This window comes from Capricornis sumatraensis, chromosome 2 (assembly GCF_032405125.1).
Source record: "Capricornis sumatraensis isolate serow.1 chromosome 2, serow.2, whole genome shotgun sequence".
Classification (NCBI taxonomy): Eukaryota; Metazoa; Chordata; class Mammalia; order Artiodactyla; family Bovidae; genus Capricornis; species Capricornis sumatraensis.
The window spans coordinates 41,877,610-41,892,870 of record NC_091070.1 but is presented as its reverse complement, the minus strand read 5'-3'; the positions used below and the strand labels follow the sequence as shown (position 1 = coordinate 41,892,870).

At 38.8% G+C, this 15,261-nt stretch overlaps 2 protein-coding genes across 2 annotated transcripts in view; one reads left to right on the top strand and one right to left on the bottom strand.

Annotated features, from left to right (window-relative positions):
• Positions 1-8,825, top strand: part of FAM227B (family with sequence similarity 227 member B) — a 209,025-nt gene extending 200,200 nt beyond the window's left edge. Inside the window, exons 12-14 of the mRNA XM_068992351.1 lie at positions 1,553-1,628; positions 5,227-5,296; positions 8,697-8,825. Of these exons, the coding sequence (XP_068848452.1) occupies positions 1,553-1,628; positions 5,227-5,296; positions 8,697-8,825 (275 nt within the window). The remainder of the gene's footprint in view (positions 1-1,552; positions 1,629-5,226; positions 5,297-8,696) is intronic.
• Positions 8,826-8,848: 23 nt separating this feature from the next.
• GALK2 (galactokinase 2) overlaps positions 8,849-15,261 on the bottom strand; it is a 135,950-nt gene continuing 129,537 nt past the window's right edge. The window contains exon 10 of the mRNA XM_068964910.1: positions 8,849-9,376. Within this exon, the coding sequence (XP_068821011.1) occupies positions 9,169-9,376 (208 nt within the window). The 3' untranslated portion in view covers positions 8,849-9,168. The remainder of the gene's footprint in view (positions 9,377-15,261) is intronic.

Genomic DNA, 15,261 nt, shown 5'->3' with positions numbered 1-15,261 from the left:
AGATCTTCTGCCAGTTTCCAGTTGATTTTCTGTGAAAAAGGTTCCCATGTAGATGTATTTTTGATGTGTTTGTGGAGGATGGTGAGCTTCACGTCCTCCTACTCCACCATCTTGAGATTCCTTCTCTAGGCTTATATCTTTATGGAAAACTATACTCTAGACCCTAGATATGATTAAGGGGTTAAAATAAACTTGGCATGTATAATAAACAGGAGTGAACTTCTCTCTCAAATCTATTTCAGAGAATTTCTATCCTATTCAGGATAACATAATCATCTAGACCCTCCCAAACTCTGTGCTTGGTAGGATGAAATATGGTCTGCTATCCACACTGCTTCCCAGCAACTCAGTGATGCTGTTAACAGGTTCTGTTAAAATAAGAAGAAATTTATCACTCTGGCATTGCCAAAAAAGTAGTTTGGAGTATGCAGAAACCAAGTGTTCTTTTCCTTGATTCTAAGACCTTAATATTCAATCACTAATTATTCAATCATAATTGAATTATTTCCTGAGTAGTTTAGAGCATCACAGGAAGACATTAATTTTATACAAGTTTATTGTAAGAATCTTTGTTGTGAAGCCATTCGTGTTTTTCATTCTGGCTATCTCAATTGAGATATACTACTCAGGAAATCACCTGTCTCAGGAACCATATCCATTGAATTTTTCCTAACATTCTTATACCAGATAATTAAGATTTAAATGAGCATCAAAAACATCCTTGAAGGGAACTTAAATATGTTTTAAATGAGCAAACTGCATTCAGAGAAAGATGGAGGTGATACTGAAGGGTAGTTCAGGTAGAAGAGTGGGGCCATGGAAATACAAACTCATTCCCTGTGTCTTAATGACAGCAGAGGTTTAAAAGCTCCTACTTTATCAATGAACCTAAGGTATTAACACAAGATGAGGGCTGCCCTCCTTTCAAGTCACTTTCGGATTGCCACTTCAGAAGGGAACCAAGTGTCTGCTTTGCCAGACACAGACATGGGTTAAGACCAGGGCTAGGGACACGGACACTGCTATAACATGAACAGACAGTAAAAGAGCCCCAGATTCATTAGCAGAACATTTATATCTTCTGCTTGTTACCTTTTTCCATGCAGTTAGCAGAGGCAGCCAACATATGCTGCCAGTCACTTTCAGAGTCTCTCAAAAACCAAGAGATTTTGAGGTTTCAGTCTATATAGAAATGAACAAATGTCCAGTTACAAAAATGTTAGTACAGTTTTAATATTTACATTTAACAAATCACTGCCTTTAAATCACACCAAAAAATAAAAAACATGAACATAGTAATTATGGGATTTATGAAACTATGGATGGTGTAGTCTAGATCATGGATATAAATTTGCCATGGTCTGATGGATATTGTCTTCTTTTGGTCCTTTCAGTGCAACCCCAGACATAATATTCACGTTTATACTTGAGATCTTTCATGCCTGGGAAGCCCAGGCAAGATGGCACCCTGAGTCCCCCTTTGAAGGATACTGTTTACCTCTGCCAAATTTCCCTAGTTGAAAATCTTTCCTTAACCATAGGCCTATCACACCACCTGCACCAACTTATCGTGATATTCTAAAGGAGGCAAAAAGACAATTTGCAAAGAACCGGAAGGATTTTAGAATGTAAGTTTACTTTACACTAATGATAAATATAAAATCATAGACACTTTTAAAACTTGAAGTGACCACAGAAGTTATCTACAACTAAGCTCCTTATTTTACTGACAAGAAGAGTCACCTCTGAGCATCTTGTAATAGACTCGGAGATTCCTTTCAGGTAAGTGTTAACGTATGTTGTAACCATGGCAACCGGGCATGTGTCAGGTATTGAAAGAAGAAAGGAAGCTTTCCTGTGGTCTGGGTGAGGGGATGTACTCCAACGTGGAGAAACCAGGGGAGAGTTCCAGAGAACAGAGATTGGAGTATTATTCATTTACAAGGATAAGCCCTGGAGAACAGACAGGTTGTTTGCAGTAGAAGGAGTTCTTGGAGCAGGGGTGGTGTAGAGGAAAGGCAAGGGGTCTTTTCTGAAATGTTTTATTGGGGAAACATTTTAAGTTTTTGTGCTCAACTGAAAATTATTACTCTTAGCCAGTTATAGTATTCTAATGTGCCAGGAAGCATGAAATGGCTTAATGAGGATGTCCATCAGTTTTTATGAGAACAAACTGGCAGGGTCCAATTCTTCTGCCTATGATACCAAGATCACTGCCTAGCTGTCTTATTTCCCTTAAAGGGGAGAATGGATGAGCATCCTACCCTTTCGGTACCAGATGCTGTTCAGGAAACACATCAAAGAGAGGCAAACCCAAGAGTTGTCAGCAAAGTCCTATTCCATCCAGCAGGCAGGACAGAAGTCTGAGCTGGTACTTCCCCTGGGGCCCCATTCCCCTCCCACTGACACACACACATGTGCATGAACACACACAGACACACATACAGAGCCCTTAGGCTTCCTATTTTCAGTGAGAAGAACAGGGACGGGTACCTTGTAAGACAGATTGTGTGGCAGCAGCAAGGTGGAGTCCAGACCATGCTTAGGTGACATGGATGATGCCTTTGGTGCATGTTTATAAGGGGAGATGTGATGGGGAACTCCTCATACCAAAAGTCATGCATTGGGAGGGGATGCTGAAAAGCTTTGTAAGGTACTTTTACTGATATGTGGAAGGCAGCAAATTGTTGATTTATTCTTTCTCAATGAGAACTGCCTGCATTATTTTAAAAATTTAACTCCAAACTTTGATTTTATAGAGAAAACCACGTCATTAATGAAGAAATAAAACTCCTAAGACAGCGACAGGAAAAACTTGACAAGGAGTTTCATAGGTTTGTTTCTTATTCAACTTGTAGTGCTTAAAAAGTGTTTTAATTGAATAAATGTGTTATGTAAACCACAGTGGGTTTAATATGTAAAAATTCATTAACTGGAATATCTGCTGAAGTTTTCTACTCAATAGTTCATCTGGATTAGCACTATTTTATCCATATAATCACTTACTCTGCTAATTTAATTAATTGATAAACATTATCATCATCTCCTTTTATTCCACTAGGCACAGGACTTAAGCTGACGGCCTTTTAAAGATCCATAACCATGCCTTGCCCTACAGAAGATGTGCGCTATAGAAAAACAACCTATTTAGTTGATCTCAGGCTAGTTCTTTGCCTTCTTCTGCCCCTGCTGCTTCCCCTATGCAGAAAAACATTACACCCCCTGAAACAAAGAAAGTTAGGCACATGTGTTTATTTCATAAAGGAGGGTGTAAAAAAGAAAACTATAAGGCATTGGGACTAACCCACTTCTTCTTCCAGTATATCCACATAAGCAAGGATAAATGTCCAGTGAGTACAGCACTTCAAATAAACCACAATTTTCTTCCAGTCATACTGCCATACTTCTGACTGCTATTTTGCAACTTGTAAACCCAGTCTCCCAGACACATGAGAAAATTCACCTCCTTATTTTAAAAGCTTAGTTCACTTTTCACCAAAACTTTTATCACCCAGCTCTCACCTTCACAACACACAAATTATAAGATCTTATTTCTAGGTTCTCAAAAATCAGATCTATAGAGGATAGGATTTCTCACCACTCAGGATATGCAGAAGAATGTAGACCAATTTTCAGAGCAACTCACAAGAAGCACTCAAATATGTGTTATGTAATGGCACACTGCTGGAGAACGTGAAGGGGGAAATACTCAGATGGATATCCTACTCCAGTGAACCTGTTAAATTTACAGGCAGAGTGTCCAAGTTTCTATCTGTAGTCTTCAAAAAAAGATACTCATGGAAAGGAAAGACAAAGATGGGAGACTAGGTCGTGGTGATAGTTGCAAAACTTTGCAAATATACTAAAACCTACTGAATTGTATACTTTAAAAGGATGGATTTTAGGGTATGAGATGTATCAACAAAGCTGTTATTTAAAAATAAGAAGAGGGGGACTGTAAGTTAAAAGTGGTTGAAGATGGATTGATTTTTAACAAAGCGAGATGAACCAGTCTCAGAATGACTTGCAGTCAAAAAGACTCTAAGAGAGTATTACTGATAAAAGGGCACCAGGGATATTTTCAAGTGTATTTAAATAGTGCTATGAAGAAGAGACCCCAAACAACCATAAGAGCCAGATTAAGAAAAGCAGGAAAAGAGAGCGCAAGAGGGTAATAAATGAGGAGAAAACCCAGGCTGAAGAGATAAAATTGGCAGAGATAAAGTAGAGAATGAGTGAGGGAGCGTTTGTCAGTCAGAGAACACTAACGCAAGAGACCTCTAAGAAGTAGCCTTACTGCATGTGCTCGGGGAACCCTAGACTAAATGCTAAAGAAGCGTAGAGCAGGCCTTATGAGGAGTTGGCTAATACAAACTTCATGCTTAAGCAAAGTGTGTTTGGAATTTTTAGAAAATTTCACTTCCTACAGATTTCACGGTATAATTTTTAAATGTTTCACTTGAAAATTGCCACTGAAATTAATATCCTTCTTCCCTTTTCATTTTCCTTTCTCTTACCTATGTTTTTCTTCCTAATGTTTTTCCCTGGTCCCAAGTTCCTATCCTTACTTGCTTGGCCTGCCTCTGCTCCTGTCTTCATCCATAATCTCTGGAAAGGTTCCTGCTGCCTCTTCAATTCAGTTATTTAACTCCTTCATAAATATTTCTTGAATGGAGTAGTTGGTGGCTGAAATCATGATAGATTCCTGGATCCCCACCCTCAGTGAGCTTACAGTTTAGTAAGCACTCTCACCCTCCATCCTTTTTCATCTCTCTGTCCCCCGCCAAGATCTTTCCCAGACCAGTTCCTCTTTCTCTTCCCTCCCCCGTGACTCATCCTACAATCTCCACTGGAGCACAGTGAGCGGAGTCAGTGAAGGGAACACCGTGCGAACCCTCTCACTGAAGAGGGTGTTTCACTGCTGGGATGCAGTGTCACACAGTGATTACACCAGAGGGCTCTAGTCTCACTGCTTGGGTACAAATCCTCTATTACTTGCTAGCTGAAGGACTGTGGACAGGTCACTTAACCTATCTAAGCCTCTTTCCTCATCTATTATACAGGATAATAGTAGAACTTACTCCTAGGATTATTGTCAGAGTAATTGAATTAATATATGCAAAGTGGTAGATGCTAGCATATTAAACCCTGTAAATGCTGGCTCTTAGTTGGTATCAGTATAATAACAGTTAGTTTGCTTACCAGTTGTCTTGTTTTCACGATTAGACTCCAAGCAAAGGCTACCAAGAAACCCTTTGAAGTTAAGAGTGATTTTGAGAATTTCCTCCATCAACTGGTAAGTTGTTTGTTTTTTTTTTCTGAAAATAATTGAGAATTCTCTCTTTAGCTTCTCTTATGAAGACTGGAAAATACTTAATAAGCAATATATCATTTTCACGTCCAGGTTACAGTAGCAGGATAGAATACATTCTTGTTATTTATCATCCACGTGTACATTTAGTACAATCTCTGTCTCATGATTTGTGACAAGCTCATGCTCACTCATCCCCATCTTTGCTTCTGACCAGAAGCATTTTATACAACTGAAAACCTCCAAATGCAGTCATAATTTCAAACTAATAGAAAATTATTGGTGTTTGAAATCATATTTTATTTCCCAGTAATAATTCAACAAAAATATATTGGATTCCTATTTTAGATGAATGACCCTTGCCCTCAATTAACAGGAACGTAAGAAATGATAAGGCTCTAAATAGGACTCAAGTATAAGAAGGAAAGAAAAGGCAGGAGTTTTCTTTATTCCCTTCCCTTCTCCTCCTCCTTAACTTACAGGCAATCCTGTTAAAGCTAAAGGTCCTTCTTCCCTTCCAACAAGAACATGTAGAAAATAGTGTACAATAAATCTGAAGGTTGGACATTCTGAGGTCAGGAATAAGAGAGAGCTTTTCATTTTCAGCATGCCAGGCTTCCATACAAAAATCTAGAGCAATCCTCATTGGCTATTGCTGTAATGTCAAAAACAGATCAAAGAATCTAACCAAAGTCCTATGAACCAGAAAGGTAACAAAGGAGTACATACGTGCTAAGTTGCTTCAGTCGTGTCCAACTCTTTGCAACCCTATGGACTGTAGCCCTCCAGGCTCCTCTGTTCATAGGATTTTCCAGGCAAGAATACTAGAGTGGGTTGCCCTGCCCTCCTCCAGGGGCTCTTCCTGACCTACAAATCCAACCTGAGTCTCTTGCATCTCCTGCACTGTTGAGGTATTATATATTAAACAAATAGAACAATTCTTCCACACACAAAAAATTATTCCTCCCATTATTTCATGATCTCTCTTGACTACTACTGCTAGAGACACAAGTACAGAGAAATATTTATTTAGTATAAGCAAATTGTGGAAGTAAGCTGGTAAAGAGCAAATGACCTCAGCTGGTGGACAGTAGATGGCTTGAGTATTAGGGAAACTACATGAGCTGTGGAAAGCATAGCACACTGGAGAGTCTGTGCCTCAGCTAAACATGGCCGCTAATTCCTCACGTCTGGGTCACTGTGACTCTGCAGGAATGGAGACCAAAGTGTTATCAGATCTTTTACCATTTGCAATCCAGCTGCTGCTGCTGCTGCTATGTCACTTCAGTCATGTCTGACTCTGTGAGACCCCATAGATGGCAGCCCACCAGGCTCCTCTGTCCCTGGAATTCTCCAGGCAAGAATACTGGAATGGGTTGCCATTTCCTTCTCCAATGCATGCATGCATGCTAAGTCGCTTCAGTCATGTCCGACTCTGTGCAACCCTATGGACAGTAGCCCACCAGGCTCCTCCATCCACAGGATTCTCCAGGCAAGAATACTGGAGTGGGTCAGATTCTTCTGTAAAATTCCTGTTTAAGACTCGAGTTTTTAAATACCCTGGAAGTCAAACTATATAAATCTGTAGATCAGACACAGCCTGTGGGCTGCTGGTTTGCAATACCTGGTCTACCTGCTGAACACGGAGCTCTCCAAAATCTGGTTCCAACCAATATCACCGATCTTATTCTCCACTACATCCATCCCAAGGCAAACCCTTCACTCCCACCAAGTCTTCTGAACATACAGTGCTTATCCATAATCGTATACTTTGATCATCTGCATTGCCTATTCCCCAGCTTTCAAATTCTATTCATCCTTTAAGAAAGAAAGAAAGTCTTCCCTCCTGGCTTCCCTTCCCTTGGGCTTCCCTGGTGGCTCAGAGGGTAAAGAGTCTGCCAAGACCCAGGTTTGATCCCTGGGTTGGGAAGATCTCCTGGAGAAGGAAATGGCAACCCACTCCGGTATTCTTGCCTGGAGAATCCCCATGGACAGAGGAGCCTGGCAGGCTACAGTCCACGCAGACCTGAAGAGTTGGACATGATTGAGGGACTTCACTTTCTTTAGCCCTCTCCTTTCCACAAATGAGTTTAACATCTTTCATAATTTCTAGAATAACACTAGATGATGGTTTCACTGGAAAAATAGTTTTCTTCAAGCCAGACATCAAGATAAATATGGGAGTAGATTCAAGCTTAGAATGGCTATGTCCTCCAAAGCAGAGTGTGCACAAGAAATGTTTACTTACCTACTTTATAAAGAAGGTTTCTCATGTGAAAAATTTAAATACAGTAGCAAAGCAAAAGCAATTGCATTTTTTACAATAATTCAGGTATCTTCAAAGAATTATATATCAATCAACCACAGATCTTCTGTGGAAAAATGGAAAATTATTAAAGGATTATAATTTTAAATCAATTTTTTAAAATACAAGCAAATTTGACTCAAGTTTTCTCAAGTATTTACCTTTCTGCTAAGACTAAAAATGTACCAAAATTTATTTTAGAATAATGGATTTCCTAGTGCTGTATATGACTGCTGTTCTTTGAGAAATGTTACAACCAGTTTTGTCTCAGCTACTCTGAAACTGAGATTCAAGAAGATGCCCAGTGTTTGAGCAAAACCAAGCTTAGAATAACAGAAAATTGTGATAAACTTCTGGATAATTTATGCCAAATAACTGCTGTCCCTCAATTATCTGACTATGCCAGCAAAATGGTTTTTGGTCTAAATTGAGATATAATTCAGGGAGGCCTTCCTGTAGTCTGTCTGGGGGACAGCCACTCATTAACCATAACCATGAGGCCAAACTTTCTGCCCATTTTGATAAACAGGCATCTACCAACAACCCTACCCAATCCCAGAACCCACTCTCAGCCTTTTCATACCTTGCCTGCATGCCTCACACCTGCCCTATATTGGTTCACATATACAAACAAGCCTTGCTAGACATACAGTGACGGAAACAAGACACAGATGGATTTTCCTAGAATAGTAAACCTGCATCCTGGACTAGAGAGGCATTTTAAAAAGGTAGGATAGAGTGGGAATAAAGTAAATTCCATGAATAAATTGAATTATCTGAATTAATATTTGGATAATTATTTATTTCCATGTGCACAGAGATAAGAACTTGAAGTATTTTTTTTTTATCTAAAGTTTCTCTTTTATAGAGAAAGCTCAGGGCCAAAAGAATTTAAAGTAATTGTTTATATGATATCAAATGGTTAAAGAAATTAAATCAGCCTGGGATTTTCTTCCTGAATCCATTTTTTTAAAAAAATTTAAGTGATCTCCCTCAAGTTGATAACTGGGAGAATCTCACTTTCAAGTATACAATATCCAGAAAAATCTGTGAATCCTTAATAGTGTATTATTTTAATAGCGTTTTGAAGCTCTAACGGAGAGAGAATTTGTGGCATCACTGTCATCATCATCATCATCATCATCGTCATCAACAGAAGACCCTGAAGAAGAAGAACGCCAGGAGAAACCAGAAGTAAACTGTATTTAAGAATGCATGTTTAATTTAGGTAGAATCTATGAGGTACCAGGATTGATGGTCTTTTACCATGTGTCTTTAAAATTCTTGAAATCAATAAATCTAAGTAAATTATCTTAAGAGATCTCTATCCAAGCATAATCTTTGTCCTTATTGGTAGAAAACATATTTCAGGTGGAAAAATCATCTTTATGAATCATGGGGAGCTTTCAACCATTTCTTTGGAAATATATCTTGATAATAGCAACCATTTATTCATAATACAAAACAGAAGGAGGATTAATTTACTGTAGCATAAGAAGTCCTGCCAGTCCCTAAATGCTCTAAATAGTTTCTTGGAGATTTTTTACATTGTTTAGGCCTCAAGGAAAACCAAAGCTCCACTTCCAGGTTTGGTAGCAAACAAACTCTGCTTTTCTGGCGCTAAGCTTCGGTTGCTCCTCTGGTAATAGGCTTCGTGCACATTCGCCAGGAAGCTGGACAGCTTGTCAGCAGGTACTATTGAAACTGTGCAGCCTCCCCATCCTGCTCCAGTAAGTCGTGATCCTTGAGCCCCAAATTTCCTAAAACAATGAGAGAAAAAATTAGAACTTGCAAATGAAAATGAGAGTTGATTTTCCTGGTGCTTCAGGACATTCTAAGAACTAAGGAGAGATTATGTGGTGTGCTTTGTTTTGTGGGTTTTTGTGGTGGTTTTTTTTTTCAGTGTTGTCAAACATTTTAGGACATTACAAAATTTGTACTATTATCAGAAGGTGATTTGAAATTTAATTGTATCTAAAACTAGCCCCAAGTTTTAGCTCTTTAGTAAAAATTGTAGTACTCCTGTTTCATGAGGGCTGGCAATAACCCCCTATAGTCTTGATTCCATAAAGCCAGCATTTGAAGAGTTATATAACAAGTCTTCAGGTGATCAAGAAGAGGGAGAAAAAAGAAAACAGGCAGTACACATAATCAACAGTATGAATCAGAAGGTTGCTCCATAAGAGGGCAAATCAAAATTTAAAGTGCAAGTCTTACACATACAAGCGAGAGCTTCCTCTGGTGGCTATTTAAGCTGCATTCAGTCACCTAGAAAAGATAGCCTAGGTTTGTGCTAAATGAATTTATCAACAAAGAATGTTACTAAACTCAAAGTTAGTTTACCTGCTAATCTCTAAAGGGAAATTATGCAGACCTTTCCACAAGAGGGTAGTGGCTCAGCAGGTCCATCCCCATTTTCCCTGTGCCTTCAGGAGCTGGTTCTGATGACTGGACTCCGAATTTCTCATTGAACAAAATGTGTGGTTGAGATGGAAATGACTATATAAGCCTCCGTGCAACAAGAGGTAATTTTAGTCACCATCAACCAAGCACAGTTTCAAACCTAAGATTTATACCAAAGTGAAAGGCCCTACACAAGTACAAAGATCACTCATCTTTAAAAGATGCAATTTATCCTGACAAGAACAGTTTACATGTGCTTCCAATTTCATCCTAATAAAATTTACTCCAAATTCATAGCAGATTAAGAAATTCATAATTAATTTAGCACAGTTCTGTCCCTTTTTTCCATCTAAATGAGCTACTTTATTTCCTGGAAAATATCAATAGAATATTACCCCTATTCTAGGACATGAGAATTATTGTACATCAGTAATTCATTTCCCCCTCAATGATTTTCTCAGTTGATTTCTTTTCATCATCTGTTATATTCATCAAAATATGTTTTTCATATGAAAGTAGATGTCTAGAGAAGAAAACAAAAATGCTTGCAAGCAAATACATTATTCATCTCTTCCTGCCCTTCAAACATTCAGTTTATGGCCCAGTAGGTAAATGGAGCCTATACTGAAAACTTTCACTTACCCTGAGATTCTAGTATTATCTTGAGTTCCTAGGTTGACAAGGGGCTAGTTTGCAATTTGGTGGAATTAAAAAAAAAAAAAAGTTGTCACACAGCCATATCAAACTATCTCTTCTTGTGGAAGATGCTGAGAAAAACAGAGGTGTCACTGAAGTATCTCTGAAAGACACTAAAATCTAAGCATCAAAGCCAGCATGGTATGGTTTAGAGAACAGTATGCCCTCTTATTTGATTTTCTAAGACCCAAACTATGCCATTTTTCTGGACTCAAGTCAACCAAGTCTTTTATGGTCTTCAGTGACCTTCTAGGCATATTTTCTTACACTTCCTCATTTGAACAGTTTTTGAAAACTGTGGTCTCAAAATTGAATCTAAAGCAAACTGAAAGTGTTTCTAACTGGCTGCAAAACCCATAGGAATTGTGCCAGGGGGCCTATTTTCCTGACTCTCCTGCCAGTTTCCAGAGGGCAGACACTACAAGTCTTTCTAGGTAAATCATTCACTTTTAAGTCTCCAGAGCTGCTCTGTCACCACCCTGCCTGCTACAAATGAAAATGAACTAGATTGCATCAACCACATGGTCTGAAATCATCAGGGCTCAAATTTCCCCTGTAGAGAATGGTAAGTGCTATTATAAACAGCCCTCTACCCCTGAGTCAGTGGTACTTGTGATCACAAACCAGGCGCTGCCCCAACAGCTAGTCAGCAGCCTGCCCAGTTATACACACTCACAAAGGCAGCGAGATACTGCCTGCAGTGTGCCCTGCTGGTATGTGGCCATAGAAATTGTGTGAGAGAGCCAGAGTTAGTAAACCAATAAGCTTTAAATCAAGAAAAAAGTAGGTGAGCTAAGGGTGTTGAGTGAACTTTTCACAACTGCATTTTTTTCCTAGGAAACTAGTGAGGCATTAAAAACACAGCTCCTGAGCTATGGCACATCAGAGAAGCAATACAAAAACTAGGAAAACCAAACCCCTAAAATTCCAAATATCACTTTGATGCTTATGGTCAGTTGATTAGGACTAACATGGAAAGTTTGGTCAAAACAACAAAAGCAGCCTCAGCCTTATAAGGCATGATCTACAAAACAAAGACTAGGGCAGATATAGACTATAAGGAATGTTCCCTTTGATCCCTTTCATCACTAAAAAGTGTACTTCTATAATCAGCTTTCCAGACACCGAAGTATAGCCTGAATAAAAGTTCCTACTTTTAAATGAACTGAGTTGACCATAAAGCACTGACTAAAGTAAGGCATGGATCACAGGTGGCCTTGAGGGAGGAGATGGGGAGAGATCCAGTAAGTCCCAACTTTGCCACAAACTGCAGAGGGAAAGCAGGGAATTGTGCCTTGCATTTTAATTCAATTTTATTTTAAGATACATATTGATATATTTTATAAATAGATATTATTTCAGAAAATTTTGAATTTAGGGACAGGTTATTATCTAATTCCAGCACAGCATAATTCCAGGCATTTGGGAGTTTCTAATAATTAATGTTAAAAAATTCAATTATGTGAAACAAAGTAAAATAATAAAGGAAAATAATGATACTTGCCCAATTATAAAATAACTATCTTAAATAAACAAAATGCAAATTATAAGAAATAGCTAAATTTTAAATATATTGAGTAAAATAAAACAATTTGAAACAATTATATGTGTATTATATATATATATATATATCATCAGTAATGTACTCTTTTTCTGGAAAGACTTCTAGCTTCTGCTCTAAGTATATAATTTTCTGATTAGAATCTCAGGAAAACACAGCTTCTAGAACAATTTCTATGATTTTTATTAGAAACACTTTCAGATTGCTCTTGATTCAAGAAACCATAGACTTCAAACAGTGTTCAAATGAGAAAGTATAAGAAAATATAACCATATATCCATTTTATAAATTTAAGCCACAGAGGTCATGGAAGACCAGTCGGTTTGTCCTGCAAATGGCATACATATTGGGTGAGGGGAGTGTAGGAGCAGGGGGACAATAAATGGAGGACAGAAACCCAAAGAGAAGCGAGCCCCTAAGGCAGCTGAATGGCTCTCTTCCTTTTTCTTGACAGTGTTCAGATTAGCCCATAAGATCATGAGGAAAAGAGCACACACAGGTGGATTTACACTTCATTCTTCCTACTCCCACCTGCTTAGGAAAATGGCTGCAAGAAGCTAAGCTGCACAGCCAGCCATGGAATAAAATTGTGGGAAGACTTCTGAGGAAGCCCACAAATGAACTTCTGTAACCTTTGTTGGTCTTTTAAAACTTGTCATTTATCTTCATTAGTAGCTTGGGCAATAACAGTGAGTCCTCTCTAATTTTAACAAGTGTTAAAATGGAAATAAAGGCATTAACTATTTTTTAAGTATTATATAACCAGGGGAACCTATAAAGAATGAGCTGTCTCATATATAATTGAATTGGTTTCAAAATTGTTTTGTTTTCCTCAAGAAATCCCATTTCCTTAAGATTTACATTTAGTTTATTTAAAAGAATCATTTTATAATTGGGCAAGCTTCATCTATTTTCTTCATTATTTCACATAATTGAGGTTTTCTAATTTAATTTTAAAAATAAGCAGTCTAACTGAATAAGTATAATTTCCTTCTCCCTCTCCAGCCCTTTCCTTGGATTTTAAACTGATTTTCTCTTGAAAAGCAGTAAAAGGCTCAGCTGTAACAAATTCAAGCATCTGTGATCTCTTCTATCCTTTTTCCCCCACCTCTCTCCACTTGAGTCATAAAGCTGTCCTATAGACAAGCTACCTGGAGACACCGAGCTCAGATCACATTAAGATTGTAGATAGTGCCAAGTATTCTACATATCAAATCCTTCATTCACTCAGTCGGTCAGTTGTCTTTTCAAGCAAACAGTTTCCAAGCAGGCCTTCCGAAAAGCTAACTGAATTTTAAGTGCCGCAAGTGGACCAGGGAAGGTGGTCTAAAGAGAGTCTCTGGCAGTGCTCCTCCCCAACCTCAGCTTCCCTCTTCCCTCTTCTGATCACCACAAGGCAACCAACCTTCTCAGGCTGCCCCGTCTTAGTCACAACTTGCCCGTTGGTGTTAACTTTTTTTAAGGAGACAGGGAATTACTGAGGTGATGGTTGTTCTTAAACAAAACAGTACTCTATCAGACGATGACTTTATGGTACCAGTGGCCCACATCAAGCCTTGCCAGGTCCTTCCCAGCACATCCCACACTTGCTTGCCCACCAAGATAGTCATAAAGCTGCAGAAGGAACCAGGGCTTAAGAGTGTTGCCATTTTAATTTGGACCTTTTTCATTTACCATTTACCTAACAGAAGCAGAAGATATTAAGAAGAGGTGGCAAGAATACACAGAAGAACTGTACAAAAAAGATACTCGCGACACAGATAATCACGATGGTGTGATCACTCATCTAGAGCCAGACATCCTGGACTGTGAAGTCAAGTGGGCCTTAGAAAGCATCACTACAAACAAAGCTAGAGGAGGTGATGGAATTCCAGGTGAGCTATTTCAAATCCTGAAAGATGATGCTGTGAAAGTGCTGCACTCAATATGCCAGCAAATTGGGAAAATTCAGCAGTGGCCACAGGACTGGAAAAGGTCAGTTTTCATTCCAATCCCAAAGAAAGGCAATGCCAAAGAATGCTCAAACTACTGCACAATGGCACTCATCTCACACGCTAGTAAACTAATGTTCAAAATTCTCCAAGCCAGGCTTCAGCAATATGTAAACTGTGAACTTCCTGATGTTCAAGCTGGTTTTAGAAAAGGCAGAGGAACCAGAGATCAAACTGCCAATATCTGCTGGATCGTGGAAAAAGCAAGAGAGTTTCAGAAAAACATCTATTTCTGCTTTATTGACTATGCCAAAGCCTTTGACTGTGTGGATCACAGGAAACTGTGGAAAATTCTGAAAGAGATGGGAATACCAGACCACCTGACCTGCCTCTTAAGAAATCTGTATGCAGGTCAGGAAGCAACAGTTAGAACTGGACATGGAACAACAGACTGGTTCCAAATAGGAAAAGGAGTACGTCAAGGCTGTATGTTGTCACCCTGCTTATTTAACTTATATGCAGAGTACATCATGAGAAACGCTGGACTGGAAGAAACACAAGCTGGAATCAAGATTACTGGGAGAAATATCAATAATCTCAGATATGGAGATGACACCACCCTTATAGAAGAAAGTGAGGAGCCTCTTGATGAAGGTGAAAGAGGAGAGTGAAAAAGTTGGCTTAAAGCTCAACATTCAGAAAACGAAGATCATGGCATCCGGTCCCATCACTCCATGGGAAATAGATGGGGAAACAGTGGAAACAGTGTCAGACTTTATTTATTTGGACTCCAGAATCACTGCAGATGGTGACTGCAGCCATGAAATTAAAAGATGCTTACTCCTTGGAAGAAAAGTTATGACCAACCTAGATAGCATATTCAAAAGCAGAGAAATTACTTTGCTGACTAAGGTCCATCTAGTCAAGGCTATGGTTTTCCCAGTGGTCATGTATGGATGTGAGAGTTGGACTGTGAAGAAGGCTGAGCACTGAAGAATTGATGCTTTTGAACTGTGGTGTTGGAGAAGACTCTTGAGAGTCCCTTGGACTGCAA